Source organism: Myotis myotis, unplaced genomic scaffold (genome assembly GCF_014108235.1).
Source record: "Myotis myotis isolate mMyoMyo1 unplaced genomic scaffold, mMyoMyo1.p scaffold_m19_p_16, whole genome shotgun sequence".
Taxonomy (NCBI): Eukaryota; Metazoa; Chordata; class Mammalia; order Chiroptera; family Vespertilionidae; genus Myotis; species Myotis myotis.
Genome location: NW_023416320.1, coordinates 17,907,713 through 17,931,489, shown reverse-complemented (window position 1 = coordinate 17,931,489; position 23,777 = coordinate 17,907,713). Strand labels below are relative to the sequence as shown.

Sequence of the window (23,777 nt, the reverse complement as noted above, 5' to 3'; positions counted from 1 at the left end):
ATGGCCCTTGAACAATAAAGAACAGGAGCCCATTTAATTTTAGGTTGGTTGTTCTAGATCCTGGCAAACTGCTGTGCACCTCAGAAAGGAGTTATTGAAATGCCCCTTTGGTCATTACCAGCGAGCTGATAATGCTGACTGTACCTGATGCAGAAGGAAAAGGAAAATAGGTACAGGCCGCCAGGAAGGGCTCAGGAAGGTGAGCTGCAAAGCCTGCCCCTTCCCAACAGGGCACGGTGGCACATGCAGCATGGGAGCCCTGCTCTCCGCCAGGCACGACTCCTGGAACTTCTTAGAGGCAGCGAGCCTTCTGTTATTCTGGCTTCTCTCAGTGCCTGTGCGGATTTCATGGAAAATTGCCACCAAAGGGCAAAAGGAAACATCCCTACAGTCCAGTTGGATCGTGGCTTGATGTGTTCCTTTTGCCTACAAGTCAGTGTAACAGAGGTTGACATGGACTCTCCGGAGCTTAAGAGGGTGCCTGCAGTACAGGAGGCGTCCAGTACATCCTTCACTGAGAATGGGGCGCACACTGTGTGCGAGGAGTCCTGTTTACTGGGGGGGGGGGGGGGGGGCATCGGGAAGATGTGGCAGCCATGGCCTCAGTGTCAGCCTGGTCTTAGGGAGCTCATGACCTCAGGGAGAACACTGTGTCCTACGCCGGGCCTGCAGCACAGAGCAGGAGGAAAGGAGTGAAGGGTGAAGGTATCCCAGCTGGGAACTTGTGGGAGACTCGGGGCTGGAACATTCCTCGGCCCAGGTGCTCCTCCTATATTTAGTTTGCAGTTTTCCTGAAGAGATTTTTTTTACTCAGAAAGGAAAGGCTTTAGTTGGGTTACCACTAGTACATCAAGCGGCATTCCTGGGCCTCCGTTTATGTTGATTTACTGCTCGGGGAGCACTGTATCTTACCCTGGAAGAAAAAGACTCAGTGCCAATGTTTTACAAATACAAGTCCTGAATCCTTTCTCCTGAGCAAAGGAAACAATGACGACACAAGTTAAACGAATAATCAGAAAATGTGTGCCGGCTGGCGTGCTCAGTGGTTGATCATCGACCTACGAACCAGGAGGTCATGGTTCGATTCCTGGTCAGGGCATGTGCCTGGGTTGCAGACTCGATCCCCAGTGCGGGGCGAGGGTTGGGGCGGGGGGGGAGAGGGGGCATGCAGGACGCAGCTGATCAATGATTCTATGTCATCATTGATGTTTTTCGCCCTCTCCTTCCCTCTCCCTTCCCCTCTGAAATCAAGAAGAAAAAAAGAAAATGTGAAAGGAAAAAACCCCCAGCACCTGCAATTAAGAGGACAGGTAAAGAGCAAATAGTCGGGGCCACTTTGATTGTAAAGAAATCCACACTTAGAACAACATAGACTGATGAAAAGGGACAGACTCAAAGACTGAGAAACAGCAATCAGGCTATCAATCCCCAGAAGGAAAGTAGGGGAGGGCGGGGGTAAGGGGAAGAGATCAACCGAAGGACTTGTATACATGTATATAAGCCATACCAATGAACATGGACAACAGGGGGGATGGGAGCATGAGTGTGTGTGTGGGGGAGGTTGGGGGTTAATGGGGGGGATGAGGACACATTTGTAATACCTTAACTAATAAAAAAAAAAAAAAAAAAAAAAAAAAAAAAAAGAAACTGAAACGTTGAGATCTGCATTTGAAAGATGCCACCCCACCATATTTTATCAGCATTCAGACCACGTTAGTATTCCCTTATCAGATGGCACCCAGGCCACTGAAATTGGAAACCTGGCCAGATGAACCATAATAACTTCGCGACAATAACAGAGGATTGGTTCCTTTAAAAGAGCTGTTTTCCACATTCGGGGGCATTTGCTAGGAAACTCAGAAGGGCACCAACTAGGTTAGGGACCAATCAACACTGCTTCCCTTAGGAGAGAGACGTCCTTTCACACACAGCCCACAGCCTGCAGACGTCCCTGCGCTTATCACCAGCATCGCTTTCACTTCAAAGAGAGTTCTGTGAAATGAGAGCCGGACAGCTTACCTGGGGAGGCCATTCTTATAATAACTTGCGCTGCCTAGAGAGTTGGGAGCTTAGCGTTAACAGGGCTTCTCCCCAGGTGACCTAACTTGTCCTACCTTGGGGGGTGGGGAGGGGAGAAGGGGGTGCTTTCTAACTACCAGATTCTCAAGTCCAGCATGCTAGGTTCAAATCGAGTGTGCACTTCAGCTGCTAGTTTTAGTCTTGAAACTTAATGGTTAGCATCTGTACAATGGGTTGTTGTGAAGACTAAATAGACGATGGAATGTAAAGTGCCCGGCGTTGGACCTGGCACAAGTAGCTTCTCAGTAATAATGGTCATGTGTAGTCTTAAAATAGATAGGTCACAAATGCAATGCACTTTATTTCCAAGGAAACCCTTAAAACTCTCTTACACCGAACTTAATGTTTATTTGAAACAAAAGTCTAGCATGGCGTGTTATTCCCGTTTACGTAAATCTGGAGGAATGGTTGCTATAGGACACTGACGAGAGTACAGTTTGACAGCTGGTACATTGCCGATGAGGAAAGAGATGGGAAAATACGAAAGAGCAGACAAAAGGCCACTAAAAAGCATTTAAATGTTTAAATGCTTTATGGCACTTAGTGCAGTAATTAATGTTCTAGAAACAGACTGAGTCATTGCAGTGGTGGAATTGGCAGAAAATAATGTGTTTGGGGCAGAAAAAGATCTTAAGAGAAATATTTTCGTAGAGTAGAAAAAACTAGACTTTTAGTGCCAAAAAGAGAAGATTTTGGTTATAGGAAACTTTCAGCACTCTTGCCAAGGCGTTATTTTTCTAATAGCTTATAGTTACAAAGGGGTTGCAGTATCTCGGCCCAGCCTCAAATAACGACTGTCACCTATTCTGGAGACTTAAGAAAATATCTGTGAGGACACGTAATTGTGAGCTTGGATAACACTGAAATTTGGATTTTAAACATTTTTTAGCTAATATTTATTGAGCACTGACTGTCCCAGGCTAAAATCTGAGCACTCTACTCATTTTACCTTAATGTCAGTGCTAAAAAGGGAAATCATTATCTCCTATTTTACGAATGAGGAAAAGGAGGCACAGAGAGGTTAAGTAACTCACCCGAGGTCACACAGCTTGTAAATGGATTTTAAACAGAATAAGTTTGCTCCTAACTCCTAACCACTGCACTGGTTGTAAGATCTGCTTTCAAAGGATTGATTTTAATTGCAGTAGAGGAGTGTGATAATCGAAAAAGATGTGTTGATATAAGATAGAAATTATTTTTCTCTAATGTTTGTATAGCCCTAAAAAAAAAGTCTTATTAATTTTTATAAATTCGCTGATAGTCTATATGTAGATTCTGCTGGCTGTTGCTGATAACAAATCAATGAACATTAGTGTAACTTCAATGACATACAGGAAGTTGAACTCATAAGGCTATTTGGATGCAGATTAGTACAATAAACCATGAGGATGTGAACATCAAAGAGATGTTAAGGTCTTCAGTGTTTTCCACGCAATTGTGAACTGGTCCTCACTCTACTTGTCAAAATGTTTATGTGCTGCCTGCCTATCACGTAAACAAAGATCATTAGACCTTCTCAGCTTAAACAAGAGCTTTGCATTGATACTGAAATGGACCTCTGGAACTTTCTTTCACTCTGAATATAGCAGAGACTGTTCTGTGGTGGACGATTATAACGTCTGTCGCTTCTTTCCAGCAGAGACCAGAGCAGTAAAACCAAGCTGAACTGTGATGAGTGGACGTCGTGTTTATGTTTATGGCGGGGTTACATATTTACTCTCATGCCTCTCCCGTCTGTGCTTTTGATGACGCCCCCGGTCGATGTAATGCTGCCAAATGGTCCGCTAGTGGTTTTTCCCTCAGAATTCGTCAGTTATAATCCTCTTCTCCCCAAAGGTGCCTGCCATCCAAATCCTGGCTCACTAGGATTTATTGCATGTACAATGTTCTAGAATCTAGCCACTGATTTGGGCGCCGGCCAAGCGCTTACTACGTGCAGTAACGTATAGAGAACGAAGCACTATAGCCTGTCATACAGAGCAGACACTCCAGCAGACCACACACCCACTGCTGGCAAGAGAAATAAACCTGGAAACTTCTTTCACATACAGACTCACAAACCCAGAGCTGTAAATCATGCAGAAATCTGATCTTGCTCCTTAGTGAGGAGGAGAGTTTATTGAAGAGGCCGTCTGCATGTAAAGGCAGAGACCTAGTTAAGGAGATCCAACAAGGGATGGTGAAATACCCGGCAACAGCTGGAGCCATTCCACATCATTCAGGGGCGGGAGGAGGGCTGAGGTACCCAGAACCCAGACAGAGAGAATTCCCAGGCCGTATGTGTGAGCAAACCGTGCCCTTTCCCTGACAGGTAAGGAGCCAGAAGGATAGTTACCCTGATCCCTCGGTCTTCTTTGTCGGTGTAATTTGTTGTGGGGCATTTTCGTGTACTGTAGGGTTATTGACAAAAAGTGATGTGTTGAAAAATACAGTATCTTCATTTGGGAAAGTCAGTGAGTTCAAGTCTTCCACCAGCTAAGCCTGTACCTGATAGCAGCCAAGGTGCGGCAGTAAGCTACGTGGATGCAAGTTGTGGTTAAATGCGGTCACGCTCAGGAACCTGGCGACAGTGGCCTTATGTTCTAAGATGCAGAGTCTACTAGAATGTTTGTGGCATTGCGGGAAGGAGCTCACCATGTAAGAGTCTAAGGAAGACTTTCTATTTCTAAAGGAAATATAAACCTCTTACTTCGCCACATATAAGATTTCTGCTAAAGCTACGTTTGAATCCCAGCTATACATTGACTGGCTGGCATTCATTCATTCAACAAATATGTATTAAGCATTCACTCTGTGCTGACACCATTGTCCCAGGCGTTAAGAGTAGAGGACTGAAAAAACAGACAAGATGACTGTTCTCATGAGCTGCCTTTAACACGGAGAGATGGCTGACACACAAGCAGACAAGCCAGATGAGTTCAGATAGTGACAAGTAAAACGAGGCAATGCTATGATGACAGTGACTGGGGATGGGGCACAGAAGTGTCTGGGGAGATGATCTTGGAGCTGAGAATTTAGCCATAATCCTTCACAGGTAGGGAGAGTTTGGAGGGGGCAGGGAGAGTTGGGGGGGGGGGTGGCGGAGGTTGGGACAGTGAGTAAGAAAGCAAAGGGTGGTAGCAGGTGAGGTCTGTATTGTTAGAGTGATGGGAAGCCATTGGAGGGTTTTAAGAAGAGAGACACAATTTAAGTTCTAGTATGTTTTGGATGCTTCTGGCTACTCTGGAGCTTCGCTTATGAAGAGATGAAACTGGAAGCAAGTACACTAAATTTAGATGGCTTAGAAAGGAGGCTACAGGGTGAGGCAAAAGTACGTTTACCGTCATTTGCATGGAAATATTACAATAATGAATAAATGATAATACAAGAATAAATTCCATGTATTGTGTTCTCACGGCTGTAGGCCTACCCTTCCCCAATCCTGTATATGAATACAATGTATGTGACAGAATATAAGGTCCCCCATTTTCCTAATGAGATTAAAAAATGTTCCATTTATTCGCTCACTCGAGTAAGCCTTAGAGATATGGAAGAAATAGTCAACGTCCGGTGGTTTTTTTATTTGTTACTTTAGTTGAATGTATTTATACTCTATTATTAATTTTAAAACATTGACTTTGTTCATCATAGTAAATTAAAAAAACGTGATTTCATCTTTGCCAGAGCAAGTCATCTTCACTTCTGATCAGTTTGTTTGACATACAGCAGTTCTGAATCCATTGTCTGGTGCCTATTTTCAAGATAAGTCCTGTGAGGACATGAGTTCAGTGACTGTAAAAAGAGGCCCACACAAAATACAGATGTTAAAAGTACACGAAGCTCATTGGTCTCCTGTGAAACAGCACCTAGGTATTTGGGTAACCCAGGCTGGTAGGCAGCTGTGTCGTTGACTGTCATCGGCTAGGCAGAAGGAAGCGGGGAAAGGACCCCTCACCCAGGATGCGGAAGTGAAATATGTCATTTTTAATTATATCCCAGGACATCTTAGTCACCTATTATTATGGAAGAAGGGGGGCATGGAGAGGGGCATTGGAGGACAAGAGGCAGGTTGTCACAGCATCCATGTATAGCTTGGAGACAGTGGGTTTTGCTGTTTCCTCTGTATCTGATTATCCTTGGTACCCAAAGCCGTACAGTTAGCAAGGGATATGAGTTTTTGTGATCCCTCCAACTTCGCCATTGACTGAATTGTTATTTGAGTAATCTTTAAAAGGCTGGAGGAGTTGTACCACAGGAATAATTAAAAATCTGTCTTTCAGTTTCTTGCCCCCCTTCATATTAAACAATCCTGGCAGTGGACCTCCGAAGGCAGCCCAGGTTAGCCCTGATGGAGGTCAGTTCAGATTGATGAGTCTTTTCCAAATGGAGATTTTTTGTTCAAAGAAGGTAATTATAGAGAGACCTCTATAATAAGAGGCTTTGGACAGACACTAACACAAAGGGATTTCTTTTCTGGGAGGTAGTTGTGGGTGGAGGGTACCTCACCTTCTATTTAGACATGGAATAGGGTGGACCAGGTCACCCGCAGAGAGCAGGGCAAGAGGAGTTCATGGGTGGAAGGGTTTCTTTTGTAACAAAAGAAACATTTTTTTTTCTTTATAATATGGACGAATCATGAATACTTAGCCTTCTCAGGTTGCTGTGAGAATCACAATCTGTTTGGTATATAGCAAGACTATATTCATCATATCCTGCATGTTTTGCAAAACTCAGTGTCAGCATTTGGCAAGAAGCTGGGTTTGTAGAGACCATATTTGCCCAGTATACAGTATGTGCTCAACAAATGATCACTGTCATTACTGTTATAAAAATGAGAAGATGAGGCACGTTTCCAAATAGCACATCTTGAAGGCATTTGAATGTCCACTCACCATCTTGTCTGCATCAGCCCTATTTTGTCAGGAATGCCTCCTTACGATTTATTCTGATAAAATGGAGAACTTTGGTGGAAGCTTAATAAATGTGTTTAGTCTAAGCAACCTATTTGGAAGGAATATGCCGACAGTTATTGCAGAGGGCCCTCAATCCTGTTCTCCCGTTGGCACAGTGGGCCTTTCCTGCTCCTCTCTCCCGGCAGCACTGGGAAGTGCCTTGCATATTTAAATAGCTGGAATGCATGGAGTACACCAAGCCTTTGCCTCAAAGCCTCGCCAGCTTGCCGTTAAATTTAGGAATGTGTGGGGTTTGGATGTAATTTCTCCCTTGCCCACTGGGATATAATCATGGTACCATGACTCTAAATGTCGTGCTCCAACATTGTTAAAGGCTTAGCCTTGACTTGTGTAGGCATTCACTTCTCTTTGACAATCTGGTATTTCTTTAAATGCTTTGTGTCCATTCATGAGGCGATGGTTTCATTTGAAATGCTGCAGTCACCAGGGAGAAGCTCCCGTGCTCTTCCCTGATTGGCTGGCATTCCCTCTGCCTCCTGTTGCTATGGTGCCCAGCAGAGTAACTTCCTTGCCCTGCACATGTAGGAGGCTCGGTCTCCATGGATACCCTACTCTGAGACTGTACTCCACTAAGAGATGAGCTGCACACACTGTATTTCTGCACAAGACACACCCAGCCTGTGGTGGAAGGCTGTTTGCAGAGGCAGTGTTTGCCATGAAAGTCTACGGAGCTTACCTTTTAAGTAAGTAGCATTAGTCACAGTAAGTAAATAATTATATTGGGATCACAGAGGATATGCTCTTTGTGTATGTGTGTGTGTAAAGTTAGTTGGGGGAGGCTAAAATCATAGTCTAAAAACAAATGTTCACCTCTGCCTTTCACAGATTCTGAATGCAGAGTCTATTGCTATAAACTATTAAAAATACACACGTATATTGTTCTCAATAGCCCTTGTCATAGGTGGGTCTGTTTGTATGATTTGAAGCCAGAAAAAGACCAGTGACCACGAATGCTTACATTTTAGCACGCTCTTCTAATCCTGAGTCTTGCCTGCCTCTGAATTTGTAAATGCAGAGCCTGGCCTTGCCCAGTGGTGTGCGGGGAGTGGATGAACACAGCCACAATTAATGCTAATTGGCACTGCACAGAGTTTGCAGTGGGCCTCGGTGTAGGCTGACGCGCGATGTATGTATTATCAAGAGAGAGCCTGCTTGTGTGACCATGACAGCCAGTTCACCGTGGAAATTATTCAGAGCACATCTCTCTGAAGTTTTAACTTACTTTTCCCATGTGGCATCCAGTAGAAATTCTGAAACTCTTCGTGTCCATGGAACTGGGATGTGGAAGAGTTTTCCTTTTATTAACTGGTTTGATCTAACACTTCCTCTTTACTGTACATTTTAAGAGCTGAAAGGGTTGGGTTTTCAATGTTGTAAAACACATGAGTCATCTTAAAGTGATTCTCCTCTGCTGGGCAAGTGATTAATGCCTGTGGTGTTAAAACTAATTAGTAGAAGCAGCAGGAAGACTATACCCATGGTAACCCCAACTCCAGTTCAATAACTTTAATATTGTGTAAAATTTAGATTTTTAGACGTCCACAGTAGATAGCTGGCATCTGGCAGCACTAAACAAAAAGCAAACCAAATACTCTTGGTATAAGATAGATTTATTTTGATCCTATAAAAGAGTATTGTGCGAGGTTGTAAATTTCTTTTATTTTCTGTACTCATGACCATTTAGGCAAAGAGCAACCAGTGTGACGTCATTTTTTCCAACTGTTGGTCATGGCTCAATTTTAATTGCCTAAAATGGTGAAAAGCTACCACCCGGTTTGTACTGATTGACGACTGCTCTGGCTCCGACTTTGTCATTGGGGTCAAGTTTTAGGTCATTGCCTTGCCTTAATATTTTATAGACATAATTTCCATCCAGCAGATGAACAAGGGTACATGGTAAACTCTGTAGATACCATGGTTTTGGAGACATGGACACCACGTGGATGACATTTAACCCAAAGTTTTTCACCTCGTTAGTATTTACACAGCCCCATTTCCCTTTCTCAGTATGTCTCTCTCTCTCTCTCTCTCTCTCTCTCTCTCTCTCTCTCTCTCTCTGAAAACCCACATAGGTAAGGACTTTTTTTCAACCTCAAAATACCTGAACTCCTCTCTAAAACTGTTTCCTCACCTATAGAGTGGAATAATGATGGTACCTATGACAAAAGCTACTTTGAAAATTCAATGACTCAAAAAAAAGAAAATTCAATGACTTAAGGGCACATGGTATACAATAAGTATTAGCTGCTATTGTATTATGATTACTATATGTGTTATCATTTTACAATGCCTTGTAGTCAAGGGAGACTGTCCCTAATAGCTTGAACAGTTTTTTGGTTTGGTTCCATTCAGCCTATCAAATTTCCTATCAAATACTTACTCGGAACCTTCTAACTAAGTGCTTAGCATCCTGATGGAAATGATGGCATTCGATGTCCATGAAAATGTAGGTAACAAAATGTGAGCCATACAATTAGTTTTCTCTTTTCAAATGTGTGGCTATATGATGTTGCTAAGTCACTGTGCACTTACAGAATGAAGGTTTGCCAATTAATTTTGCTGCCATAACACAATAGATAGGTAGGACACCACAATGGATATGCAAGATAAAAAAGACTAGGCCACATACCATACGTCAGGTAATACTTATAACAAATTAAAAATGTGGCAATTAAAAATCTGGGTTCAAACTTTAAGCTTCCTTCCTTTCCTGAAAGGATTTCCGTTCCACATGCAGTAATGACATACTTTGAAAAGAGAGCAGTTTCATTAAGTTGAAGTTTGGGGAATGCTGTGAGAGGAAGAGATGGGAAATGATTGATTAATCTGTATAAAAATGGGCCCCATGCTGGGATTTTTTCCTTTTGCACTAATCCTATGTGACATCTGAGCCAAGAAAAGTATAAAACTAACGCCATATGTGCAGAGCTTGCTGGAGCTGACTTTCAAACGCATGAAGAGTCGACCCAGATTATATTTTGCAGCTTTATTTTTATTTCCATGTCATTTTCATCTCCCATTTCTTCTTTCTGGCATATTCTCTTGCTTCCATCTGCTTGCCCTGGCAAGAATGGGGCATGTGCAGCAAGGATTATACCAACTCGCTTGAATGGAAACAGGAAGGACATTTGTAGGATGTGATTTAAAGCAAGATCTTTATTATTAGGGATAAGGAAGTGGGAGGAGATAGAAGAGGGGGAAGGAGGGTAAATGCTGATGGAAGGAGATTTGACTTGGGATGGTGCACACCCAGTACAATATACAGATGATGTATTTTAGAATTATACACCTGAAACCTATAGAATTTTATTAACTAACTAGAGGCCCAGTGCACGAAATTCATGCACAGGTAGGGTCCCTAGCGGCTGCCAGCTCTGTCCCCTGGTTGAACTCCCAGTTGAACTCCCAGTCGAGGGGACAATTTGCATATTAGGCTTTTATTATATAGGATGTCACCCTAATAAATTTAATAAAAAATATAAATAAATAAATAAATAAAATGAGGTCTCTAGAGGCTGGGAACTTGTGATCAATGTATGTCCATAAATACTAAATATATTTCGCTAAACATGATTTCAAATGCAATATCACTCAGATAATGTACTTAGAATAAATTTAGCCTTGTTTCAAGGTCAACGTTAAATTCTTAGCAATATCCCACTGCCATGGGGACCTTTTATCTGTACTCTACAGATCTTTGGCCAAAATCAAGCCCCACTTCCTTTTCACCGCTGCTGTCATACAGGCACATGGTCTGATGGTGCCCGTTTGTCACGTGTTTGTTGGCTGCAGAGTGCTGTTGTCCTGGGCTGTGGGGCATATCCTCTCGAGCTCTCGGTTAACCGATCTGTTTGCCAAGTTCCTTGTCATCAGAGGGTGTTCACTCATGGCAGCTTCGAAGGGAAGGGGGCCCCTTGTCTTGGGTGGTGGCAGCGTTATTCAGAGAAACTGGATCTTCCCGAGTCTTTGGCTTCTTGTCCTCATCCCCATGGCTGAGATAGGCAGGCTCTGCCAGCAAGATCTGATTTCTCTGCCAAGGCGACTGGCGGGCCTGACTGTTCTTGAGAGGCTGTGCCTGAACCTGATACTGGGTTACTGCCCGACATCCAATGCTTTACCCTCCTGGTTGGTGGAAGAAGGGAAGGAAGAAGGGAAGCCACGGGCTGAGCAGCGCTAGTGCATACAGAGCAAGGTTTAGGGCCTGCAGGCGGTGCCCTGTCGTCTGGTGTCCTGCCAAGCCCAGCCGACCAGGGACGGAAAAGAGGTTCCTCTGTGCTAAGCTGGGGCATTCTTGAGTTTTGGATGGGATTCTCCAACTTAGCATCTCCTCCCTTTTCTCCGAAGTCTCAGCCATCATTTAATACAGGGGTCCTCAAACTTTTTAAACAGGGGGCCAGTTCACTGTCCCTCAGACTGTTGGAGGGCCGGACTATAGTTAAAAAAAAAAACAACTATGAACAAATTCCTATGCACACTGCACATATCTTATTTTGAAGTAAAAAAACAAAATGGGAACAAATACAAATTTGTATTTGCATGTGGCCCGTGGGCCGTAGTTTGAGGACCCCTGATTTAATAGAACTGAACCCAGTCATGCTACTCATTTGTTTTTTCACCAAATATCTTGTGCCTGGCAGTGAGCCACGCCACAGTACACCAGGGGCTCCCTGTCCCTGTGTGGTATGTTTCTGTGGCACCTGCAGGGTCCGACGCATGCACAGATGAGGACCGTGGAACCCAGATCCGGGGGTCTGGGAAGCCATCCAGAGGAAGTAATGCTGTGTCAACACTTAAAAAGGGTAAAACCAGGTTTTTAAGTGAAAAGACACTTGGGGATCTCAACTTAGCATGCCATTGCTGTTAACTTAAGTGCTATGCCCTTAGAGCTTTCAAAATTATTTTTTTATGGCTGCCATGTTATATTTAAAAATTCCCTTTTGGATGACTTTTCTCTACTAGAATGTGAGCCCCTCTAGGACATGGATCATGCGTGCCCTCTTTCTCTCTCCCTCCCCTCCTCTCTCTTGCTCTCCTTTTATAATCTTTTCTTTAAAACTAGTTTTTGATGTTCCTCTTATTTCTTAAAAAAAAAAAATATATATATATATATATATATATATGCGCACAAAAATGATTATATATGTAAACTATGCTGTATAATAAAGCAAACACTGTGCCCCACCTTCCACTCTAAGAATTACCACCTGTCTGTGGATTCGCCCAGATCCTATTCTCGATCTCCCCTCTGCCCCACCTCGCCCCTGCCCCCCCCCCCCCCAGAGGTGACCACTGTATTGAAATGTGCGTTGTATCATTTCTTTGCACTTAAACATCATTTTACAACCTTAGGTTATGTGTCACTAAAAATAAGTGGGAACACAATGTAAAATTTAAACGTGGAGCTGTGTTGTCTTTGCCTTGTGTTTTCCATAATTAGCACGGTGCCTAAAACTTAATAGGTGTGCGCTAGACGTTTGTGAATTAATGGGTATGCCCGAGAGCCTAGAAGATATTTTTGAGATTCTACATGATTCTACATGCTAAGGCGATATTGGAATTCACCTTCAGTGGATTTGCTCACTTTGAGCCTTGTTAGTTTCATCTTGTCGGGGTGCCTATAGGTGTAGGCTACAGAAAGCAGCCAGGTGCTATTTCATTGTTTGGGGATATTTCCAAACTACCATTTCGACTTCTCTCCATTTCACTGCCATGCAACCCGTCCAGTGCTCCTAAAGAGAGCGGCCTTAATTTTTTTTTTTTTTTTTTTTGGTCATGGTCTGCTTTGCTTTTCCGTTCTATTGTGGCTTTTCAGAGAACATTGGAAGGTGGAGAGAACACTGAGTGCACTTGGACTTAAAAGTTAACTTGTTTGGGGGGTGGGGAGAGCAGCTGGACAAGCAAAGGGTTGGCCTGGGAAGCAGGGCTCCGTGCCAGATGCCACTTCGAGTTGAGATCCTGGGGAACATTCCCTTAATAAGTCCATGGGAACTCGGGGCATAATGTGTGTGCAGAGCACAATCTAACCATGGGTGTGCGCCATTCTTTTCACATGCTACAAACCACACAAGAATTCCCAGCCAACGCTCACAGGGGACATTCAGAAACATTGTGTTCAGAAGCTTGAGAATATGAAGAGTTTTCAATTGATCAACAATGGTGGGAGGTGAAATTCGGGCGCTTGGTGCTGGGAGCTCAGCTGGTTTGCAGAATTCCTTGTCTCTCCCCAGCAGGTACCCAGGTCCGAAGGCCACAGCAGCACCTCCCTGGGCCTGCGCTAGGCTCCCTGGGCCTTGAACAGGTGTCCCAGGGCAGGAGGGTGGGAGCTGTTCCACCTGCCTTGCACCTGTTTTCCTGCAAGCCCATCCCCTGATCCAGAATTCTCTGTTGTGCTGCCAGGCCTGCTCCTGGAAGCATTTTCGTATGACTTCATTATCCCCGATGCTCGTGTTAGCTCCTTGAACACGTGTCTGAATTAAAACAGACACCACCAGGCCTTCCATGTCTCCATGGGCTTTTGTTTGAACACTCGGTATAGATGCCAAAATTGCCAGAATTTACCCAGCTTATTTGTTTCATTTCATGGATGTTTGTGCTTGCAGATAAAAAATATTTGCATTAAAGATTGACTGCACAGTGGTAAATCTAGCATGGATCTTGGAATATCTCAAGCCATTGTGACTAGATTATTCAATTTTTCACATAGTCCTCAGGCAATATGAGAGAGGCTTTCCCCCCCCCTTTCATTTCATAGGGATAATTCCTGTTTTGTTTTTCTGCTCTTTGTACTAAAAACATATCTTCATTCAATTGTTCTTTTCTGTGTCAGCCCTGCCATCAAGTATATAACATAAGGTGAGGTGTTTTTAATATATATTTTATTGATTTTTTATAGAGAGGAAGGGAAAGGGAGAGGGATAGTGTTTGAAACATCAATGAGAGGAACATCAATCAGCTGCCTCCTGCACATCCCCCACTGGGGATGTGCCCACAACCAAGGCACATGCCCTTGACCGGAATCAAACCTAGGACCCTTCAGTCCGCAGGCCAATGCTCCATCCACCGAGCCAAACCGGTCAGGGCAAGGTGAGGTGTTTTTAATGTTTAACTTACTTTATGCTTTTACTGTTTTAAATCCTTTTGTTCACCTGGGGTTTTAAATGATTTTGAAACTGTGCAGTTAAAATTGTAAACCTAAGATCTATGTGGATAGGGACTCAAAGGTCTGGGCTCCCCCCTTACTGTACAACCCATTTCCTGACTGTAATGCCCACCTGCCTTGCCTTCCGGCCTCCAGCCCCTCCTCCAGGTTAGCTGCCTTAGTATGTCCACAAAGCACCCCTCTGTTCATATCATCACCCTCTTCAAATCTTGCCATGGTTCCCTCTTGCCTGCAGAGTAAATGCCCTTAGCTTCGTGTCCCATGCTCCCATGCAGTTGTGTTGGTGTAGCATTCACATTCTTCAATTCTCTGGGTACAATGCACCATTTTGGCTGCATTTTCTCATCTGATCACTATATGCCAGCTAAACAAGGGATTCGATATATTCTAATTATCCCCTGTGTGTTTTTTATCCTCCATGTTTCGCTCATGTCACCCCTTTCACCTAAGGTCTGCCCTCTTCCGCACCCACAACACTTGGTCTTCCTCCTTGTGTTCCCTTAGTGCCCGCTGTCTGTATTACACTCCTCAGGTCCTGCCTCATGTCCTAGTTGTTTTAGTTTCTATAGTTCATCTCCTAAAAGGAGCCTTGAGCATCAGAACTCCACTTCTCCATGACCCAGTACCTTCACGCATGCAAGGTTGAACACATCTTTGAAATGGACTAAATTGAGCATCATGAGTATCATCTTGGTTTCCAGTTCTTAGATCTTGGTGAATTCTGACACGAAGGGAGGTACCAAGCAGAGTGGGCAGAGAAGAAAGCAGACTCTGGGAGTCAGACAAGCCAGCTCTGCTGTTTACTCATTCTGTGATTTGGGGCACATCTCATCACTACTCAGAACCTCCATTCCTCGTCTGTACCCTGCATGTCTTTGAGAGGAAGGATTAGAGGAAATAGCCGGTGGAGAGTTCTTGACAGGTGTGGGTTTCAGTACACGGTGTCTAGTAGCATTAGTGTCTGACGCCGTCATTCGTTGTGTGGGTTGTGCCTTCGAGGCTTGTGTAAGGTAGGCTGCCGTCAGCACCGTGCCTCCCATGTTTTCATTCATGTCATTAATAAAGCATGTTAAGTAGGATAAGGGCAAGGACGGAGCCAGGTGACACGTTACTAGAGATTTCCCTGGAGGGTGACAGGCAATCCATTAGTCTACACCCTTCGGGTGCTGAACTGTGCTGTCATCCCGGGCGCGTGCCAGCCTTGTTCATCAGACAATCCTAAGTGTTTTGACTGAGTACCTCCTGAGTTCCACGTGTGCCGTTCATTAGCCCGCAATCCTAACTCTGTCGGAAAAGGAAGTGAGAATTGGTGGTCACTGAACTCTGGCTGCTCCTACTTGCCTTATAGAGGGACCTCTTCTATAATTTTACTGGACAGGAATTTATCTTTTTCTCTCCTTGGATACCCTGTATGCTTTTATCCACCTCCAGCCTGCGTCCTTCCTTTGCGACGTTTCAAAAATTAGTGGTGCTATTTCCACAAACATATCTGTGATTTTTTCCCAGTACTCTTTCTTTCCTCACTCAATAAATATTCTTCAGAGTCTACTCTGCGCCAGGCACTAGCTTTGGGGCATACAGTGATAAACAAGACAGAGGTCTTTCCAGGCTGCAGGTTTTTGCATGTTAAATTTTGGGCTGAAAACTTGAGTATTAAGCAACTTGGGCATATGGGATGGAGGTGGGAGTGGAGGGAATACTTACCCTATTTGTCACAACACTAGTCTGTCACCCCAACAGAAAGGGAAGAACAGAGGAAGGTAAGTCAGTAGAGAGCCTTCCCTGAAGCCATTGCTGAATGCCAAGAGTGGAGGAACCTGTAGTGCTTTGAAATCTTTTAAGGTGACAGCACCTACTGTGTGCTAAATGCTGCATTAGACACTGGGATGCAGTGTCCCTCAAGGAGCTGTCACCAGTGTGCTGGGACATTGCAAATACATGGCAGGGCAGTGTCATACATGCTTGTTAAATTGTGGGTGAGGTCAGAGCATGAAGGAGTTAAAGGTGGAGGCTCACCTGTGACCTGAAGAACAGGTAGTAGTTAGCCTGGCCCAGAGGGACAGGAAATAGTCCAGGGAATAGCCGTGTGTGAAATCTGGGAATCTAGAGAGCGAGGTGCCGCCTTTAGGCAAAGGTGATGGTTCCACGGGCTGGGGCACTGCGGAGACAAGGCCGGGGGGGGGGGAGGGGTGGGGAGGAGGGCGGGGGAGGCTGCAGAAGAGATCAAAAAGGGCCTGTGAATCATGCTGTGGAGTTGGGGCTTTATCTTAAGGACACCGGCTGCTGTAAAAGGGTTTCCTGCAAGGGAATCACCTAATGAGATTTACGCTACGGAGCAGAGTGGAAGGTGAACTGCTCGGGGCCATGGAGCAGCTGGGACACAGTGTGTGGCTGTTTCAGAATTCCGGGCGAGAAAGGATGAGGGCCTGGGGTGCAACGTTCAGCCTGGGAGGGAGCAGCCAGATCACGGAGTTACTGAACAGACGGAATGGAGCAGGTGCCTGGCTTCATAGTTAAATATGGAAAGCCAGAGCTATGTATTTTAGCTGTTCCCCAACTTCGGTGTGTGAGAAAGCTCACCTGAGCAAGGTGTAAAAATGTCGCTTACGGGAACCACTGGGGCAAATTGCAGTCAGCAGATCTGGGGTAGGAGTTAGGAATCTGTATTTTCAGCAAATAGTCCAGGTCCTCAGATAGCACTCTGAAAACCCCCTTTCTGTTAGATGTTTTAAAATAGCAATGCTTACTTCCTTTAGGTGTATTCACAATGTGTTAACTTTTCATTTTCGAATGAAGATTCAATCCTATTATCTCTGTTGAAAATAGGCGAATGGCTCAGCCTCAAGGGTTAATGTGCCAAAAAAAAATACGAGCAGTCTCCTTGCTAGTGTGGTCGGTGTTCACTAACTATTTGCATCCTGGTATGTGATGCAGAGCAGGGCGGGGTGGTGGTCATCTTGTTAAGACCCCTTTTGCAGACTGTGAGTGAATTTTCAAAGGGTCCAGCAACCCCTCTGCAAAGGCACACACTTGTGGGGAAAACAGAAATTTCCCAACTCTGGAGCTCTACGCAGGTGTGCGGTCTTAGTGTGTAAGGCACGTTTTGACACATTTATTATTGTGATATTTCTGTTGTAAATCGAGGTCAAGCCTGCTGCTCGGTTTCTCAGAGGCGGCTTCAGGAAGCTGCTATGGGAGGGGTCTTAGAGCAAGTGGTTCTCAACCTTTAGACACCTGAAGTGTTTGTTCAACCCAGATGACTGAGCCCCACTTGGCCTCTGAGTTGCTGACTCCATAGGTCGGGTGGGGTCTGAGAACCTAAATCTGTAACGTGTTCCCAGGCGAGACCAATGGCTGCTCCTTTGGAACCCACTTTGAGAACCACTGTCTTAGAGGCATGGGACGATGACTGGTGGGCGTAGGGGCAGAGGATGGTTTAAAATCTACTCCCTAATTGCCCGACCAGCTCCACAGACTTAGTTATTTAAATTCGCAGGATGTTCTACAGCAGCAAACATCAGGTCTAAGACCTAGGTGCTTAAGATGCCAATCAAAGGCAGAACTATTGGCTTTGGCTTTCGCCTTTCTGAGGCAGAGCAGTTTCTCTCTGAAACGGGGCCTGTCCTAGCACTCGGGTGTTTCCCTTACTCGTGACTGAGGTGCAGAGTTTGGCATTAGAGCTGGGAACTTAACCACGTCCTCACAGGACGCAGCTACCTGTCCCCTGTCCTCCTCTCCCTGGGACAAGGGTGTTTTCCCCTCAGTGAGGTTCTGTGTGTAATGTGGTGACCCTGGGTCAGCTGGTCTCACTGCCCAGACCAAGGGGAAGGGCCGTGGAGTGACCCAAGCCAAACCCGACCGGTAATTCCTGACCTTTTAGGGCCACCCGGGGTCCGAACAACCCTGGGACGAAGGGTCACCAGGCATGTTGGGTCCTAAAATTGGGGTAGCTTAACCCAGAGGTCCTGGTTTGACTTTGAACAGTTGATTGTCCATAACAATGAGAGGGAGAGGGGTACAAGGACAAATGACCCACAGAGCGGTTGTTTTTGCCTACAGAAAACATTTCATAAAAGCGGGCTCGCCCTTTTCATTGTCCTCTCACGGAGACTCCTGCCTCTGGGAATGCAAATAGATGTTGATCAGAATGGGAAATCTAGCTAGATGAGCAACTGAAATAAACCCAACTCATTTGGGTTTATATTAAAAAAACAAAACAAAACAAAACAGAAAACAAACCTATGTTTTAGGAATACATATAGATGTGACCATTTTTTTGTAAAAATGAAGGCAAGGACCTGGTGAGCAGGATGAGGGAGGCAGACGTGAGTTAGTGTCAATGACCCGGTTTTTGTGATGGGTGGCGAAAGGATGTCAGATATGAGAACGGAGCATGGCCGAGTGCTGACAAGGTCCAGCGATGTGACGCTGCTGGCAGACGGTTAAAGGAGTGAAGGTCAAGGTCAGTGCTGCTGGGAAAGCCAAGGGAGTGAGCAGCAGTGGCCCCGACTTCCGTGGAGACCGTGGACTGTGGCACCTGGTGCTGCTGCCAAGGGTGGGAAGGAGGCTGTGTGTGGAGAGCAGTTATGCAGCATATGTCCCGAGGCTGATGGGACGGGATGAGGAGAAGCAGTCGAGAGTATTAGGTCTTAGAGTCAATTTTAAAAGCTGTACTTAAAGCAACATAAGCCAATCAAAACCAATATCACATGATCTCACTTATATATGGAATCTAAGGGGCAAAATAAACTGAGAAAGAAAGTAGGTCCAGAGGCATGGATATATGGAACAGACTGACAGATCTCAGAGGGGGAGAGGAGTGGGGGGATGGGAAGAGATTCACCAAAGAATGTATATGCATATATGCATTGCCCATGGACACAGACAGTAGTGTGGTGAAGGCCTGTTAGGGGCAGGGAGGGAGGCAGAGGCTGGGTGGTGGGGGGCAAACGGGAAGGAATGGGGGGACATCTGAAATGCTGTCAACAATAACAAAAAAGCTGTACTGAAGGACAGAAGTGAGGTTTTACAAAATGTGTTCGAGCCCTTGTTACATGTCTCCGTGGCGAGTTGTAAATTGTGTCATCTTTTCCCTAGCAAGCGGGTGTTTTATTCCATTCATGGTCTCGAACTGCTTGCAGACAGCACCACCTCACTGAGGAGAGTGGACACTGGGGTGACGTCAAAGGGGACCCCTTCCTTTCCTTCTCACTCATGTTCTGTACTTAAAGCCACAGACAGGTCCTAGCCCTGCCCTGACTTCTCAGTGTCGGTGGCATCTCAGCCTCCATTTCTCTCTCCCACCCCGCCATCGCCTCCTCCTCCTGTTAACACCCCCCACAATGACACCCCTGCTTCGAACCCACCACCGCACCTCAACTGCTGCTTTTCCCTGATTTAGGTTTTCCTGCCAGACACGAAGGGCGGGCACCTCATTTTGGTAGACACCGGATAAACACTTCTCTCTAAATAGAAGCAGTAGGCTCTCGTGCTAGCTTTTTAAAGGCGAAGAAATTCAGCATCGTGCAGTACATTCAGCAAGAAATCAGGGAGAAAGAACATGGGAGAGTCTGGAAAATTCTGCAGGGAGGCTTTGCTTTTGTTATTAGCAGATCCCTCAACTAATCAATGTGGATGAAGTTCATGGACACTGTGGATGGAACCCTTCCCAGAGCAGCTCAGTGGAGGGCGGTGGGGGAGAGGGCTGCCTTCTGGCTGACGTATTGAAGGGCGTGTGCCCGATGCTGGTCCAATGTGGGAGACGATCAGGCCCGTATGGTTCCTTTGGTGCCATTTAGCACATCAGCCGTGGACACAACCCACCAAAGGCAGCAGGTTAGGGCTGATGGATAACCCAAATGGAACGCATGCTGGATCGTGAGGTATTCCTTTCTAACAGATGGTGTTTGACACCCCCCGACTTCAAACTAGCTGGCCCCTCCTCTTTCAAACAGGATTGGGAGGACTTCAAAGCATGGATGAACTGCGAAGGCTCCCAAAGCTTTACAAACCAGCGTTTGTGTGCATGAATGTGGCTGGAACTGCCCCAATTGGGACAGCCTGCACCTTCTCTGGGCCCCCATCTCCCTTCCAATCCCCTGAAAATGCATGTAGGTCAGGTAGGTGTTCCCGGGAGCTGTGAGGAGCCAGGTCACTCTAGAAACGAAATTCTTCACTCCTGGGCACTTTGTCTGTAAATTCACTCTTCTTCTTGGTCGCCTGTCTGCCTTAGCCGCTGCTCACTCACTTTCCACTTCCCGCTGAGGAGAGCCCTTGTAATCTGACCGGACCTGGGGAGAGATGCCAGGTGCTCTTATCTTTGGAGTGCTCCTCCTCACAACCTGGTCCATGGCCACTTGCTTCACAACCATCTGTGGAAATTATTAAAAATGCACATTCCTGTCCTGGCCAGTTGCTCAGTGGTTAGAGCATTGGCCCACAAATGCAGGAGGCAACCAATCGATGTGTCTCTCTGACATTGATGTTTCTCTCTCTCTCTCGCTCTCTCCCCCTCCTCCCTTCCACTCTCTCTAAATGGAAGAAATATCCTCAGGTGAGGATTAACAACAACAACAAAAATGAATGTAGATTCCTGAGTTTCCCCTAGAACTTCTGGAGTGTTGCCCAGAAATCTGCATATTATCCAACTTCCCAAGTGATTCTTATGCACAGTAAGGTTTAGGGATCATTGCATTATTCATAGCCATTAAAAGGTTAATGTCTATGTGCATGCCAAGCACATGGCAGGTGCTTAATAAATTCTTGTTAAAGAAACAAATTAACCTTTAAAAATACATACATATGTGTGTATATACATGTATAATACACAAATGAGGAAACTAAGGCTTAGAGAAGTTAAAAACACTTGGCCAAGAACACATTAACTAGTGAGAGGTAGAGCTGGGCTTTAGGGCACCTTCTTTAGATGGACTTTGTGGGTGTGAATCTGCAGGCTGGCGCCTCCTTCTGGCAATGCTGAGTAGTGCAAGGCATCTGAGTGGCTCGCTGGTTGAACTGACTGTTCTCTTCTCCAGCATTCTCCTCTTGGCCATCTCTGGTAAGTTGACAGGGCCACCTCTTAGTATTTATTTATTACTACTGAAGAGAGCAGGCCCAGGGAAGTTGGGTGATCATTCACAAAGCCAGACGGCACCCTTTCTCCTTCCCTGTGCTCTGCGAAGGTTGGCCAATGCCCTGGTGGTGAAGCAGAGGGAGACTAAATGTATCCTGGGTCCCTCTAGGAAATTCGTAAACTTTCACCCTGGTCACAGATGTCCACTTCCTCCCCCTTCCTGTGTGCAGCCCTTTACAACCTCTTTATCATCTGTTTTCCTGGTCTGCAGGTGGATTGCCTGTGTTTCTGCCAGGACAGGTGGCTGAGCCAGCTCAAGACAAAGGAGTGAACTAGGTGGAGCTGGCCTTGGCCCTGTTGGCCTGCTTGTCCCTCCTCTCCCACGATCTTTCCCTCCCTTTCTCAGACCTTCAAAGCTACTTGCACAGGGGACTGGCCTCTGCGAAGATGAAGTTGTTGTAAACTTGTGTGCATTTTCCTTGGGGCTCTCTGAAGGCAGGGTTCTAACCCCAGGGCAACTCCAGAGATTTTTGGAGGAGAATGGCTGAGGGGAAAACCACCTTTTTTAAAGAGTGTTTATGAAATGTGTGACTTAAGTGGAATAAGGCACTTCCCACTGTGGGGCTTATTAAGGGGACGATGTTTGAAAAGCCCCCTTCTGGCCCTATAGCCACTGTGCCCATAGTTTTAGCTATGGGATAATAAAAGCTAACATATGTTGAGTGTTAGCTATATTCCAGGCACTGTTCCAGTTTTTTTAATGTTTCACCTAGGTTCCACCATCCTGGAGTAGGACTTACTATGAACATTTTCACCCATTTTACAGGTGAGGAAATTAAGGCAGAGAGAAAGTAAATAGCTTGCTCAAGGCTCTATAGAGAAAAGTTCCATGATCCAAACCCAGGTGGCTTGACTCCAAATCCCTCTTAATATTACATTACATGGTGTAGTTACTTTTATTATAAAATAATTTCCTTTTAAGAAATGTAGGGTTTTGGGGTGTTTTTTTTTAAGAAAAAAAGACAGCCCTGACTGGTTTGGCTCAGTGGATAGAGTGTTGGCTTGCCGACTGGAGGGTCCTGGGTTTGATTCCAGTCCAGGGCATGTACCTTGGTTGTGGGGCACATCCCCAGTAGCGGGTGTGCAGGAGGCAGCTGATCGATGTTTCTGTTTCTCTCTCATCGATGTTTCTAACTCTCTATCCCGCTCCCTTCCTCTCTGTAAAAAATCAATAAAATATATTTTTTAGAAAGAGAAAAAAAGACAAAACTAATTGCCCATAATTGCACTGGGCCCCTGGTTATAATTTTTATAATAAGAGTAAGTGCACGTGGTTAGAAAAGCCAAATGGTTCCAAAAAGATATAAAATGAAAACAAGAGTCTCTATATCCCTGCTGTCCCCTTGCCAAGGGGAGCCCTATTATCAAATCTCTTTTAATCCCTCCAGGTTATGTATTACTTGAAGGGTTGTTTACACCAAAGCAAACATGCCACAGTCACTAATTTGCATCATGCTTTCTTAACTAAGAAGCGATTTTCCGACCGTTCCACTTCAGCACGCACACTCCTTGTCATGACTAGAGTCCTTACTGGTAGATAATTACATTGTCTCTTTGGGTGCTTCTATGCAGGATAAATCCCTAGCAGTACGGTTTTCTTTTTTGTGTGTGCTGTTTCATTCATATTCTCACTAACCCTTACCAAAGGGTTTCCCCAAACCCTTCACAGAACCATTATTAGCAAGCTTTGACTTTTTACGTTTTTGCCAATCAGTAGGAGAAAGTCTCATTTCCATTTACATTTTAATGTTATATGTGAAGTTGTATGGCTTTTCAGGTATATTGCTCATTTTTTTTCCCTCTATTGTCCTGTCATCCATCTGTTCATGTCCTTTGCTCATTTTCTGTTCTTTTTTTTTTTTCTTCAAATTTGTATGAGCTTTGGTGAATTAGCTTTTTATCTGTCGTATGTTGCAAATAATTTCTTTAAATTTATTATTTGATTTTGACTGCTATTTTCCCATAAGTAATTTTATTTTATGTAGATTTATCAGTATAAAATTATTCACTTCTAAATACTTTAAATTTGAACTTTTTGTTTTTAAATGTGTGTGTATATGTGTTTATGTCAGCTCTAATCATTGCACATCAATCAGAATGAAGACAAATTTTTTTTGAAATTATGATATAAATGGAAATGATACTTATAATTTTTCAGGAAGACTTCTGTTTTGAAATGCAACAGTACTTTTATATATTTTTCCAATCAACTGATTGACCTTTTGATCAAATATTCCCTTTCTGCCTGGCAAGTGTGGCTCAGTGGTTGAGCATCAACCCATGAACCAGGAGATCACAGTTCTATTCCTGGTCAGGGCACAGGCCCAGATTGTGGGCTCGATTCCCTGTAGGGGGAGAGCAGGAGGCAGCCAATGAATGATTCCCTCTCATCCTTGATGTTTCTGTCCTTCTCTCCTTCTCCCTTCCTCTCTCTGAAATCAATAAAAACGTATAA

General features: G+C 44.8%; 1 protein-coding gene across 4 annotated transcripts in view; it reads left to right on the top strand.

Annotated features, from left to right (window-relative positions):
• SYBU (syntabulin) overlaps positions 1 to 23,777 on the top strand; it is a 75,661-nt gene that overhangs the window by 35,043 nt on the left and 16,841 nt on the right. Inside the window, exon 1 of one of the 4 annotated variants that reach the window (XM_036338097.1) lies at positions 7,569 to 7,714. The exons of the other annotated variants lie outside the window; for them this stretch is intronic. Coding sequence (XP_036193990.1) covers positions 7,687 to 7,714 — 28 coding nt within the window. The 5' untranslated portion in view covers positions 7,569 to 7,686. Of the gene's footprint in view, positions 1 to 7,568; positions 7,715 to 23,777 lie in introns of those variants that run through there. 4 annotated transcript variants of the gene reach the window in all.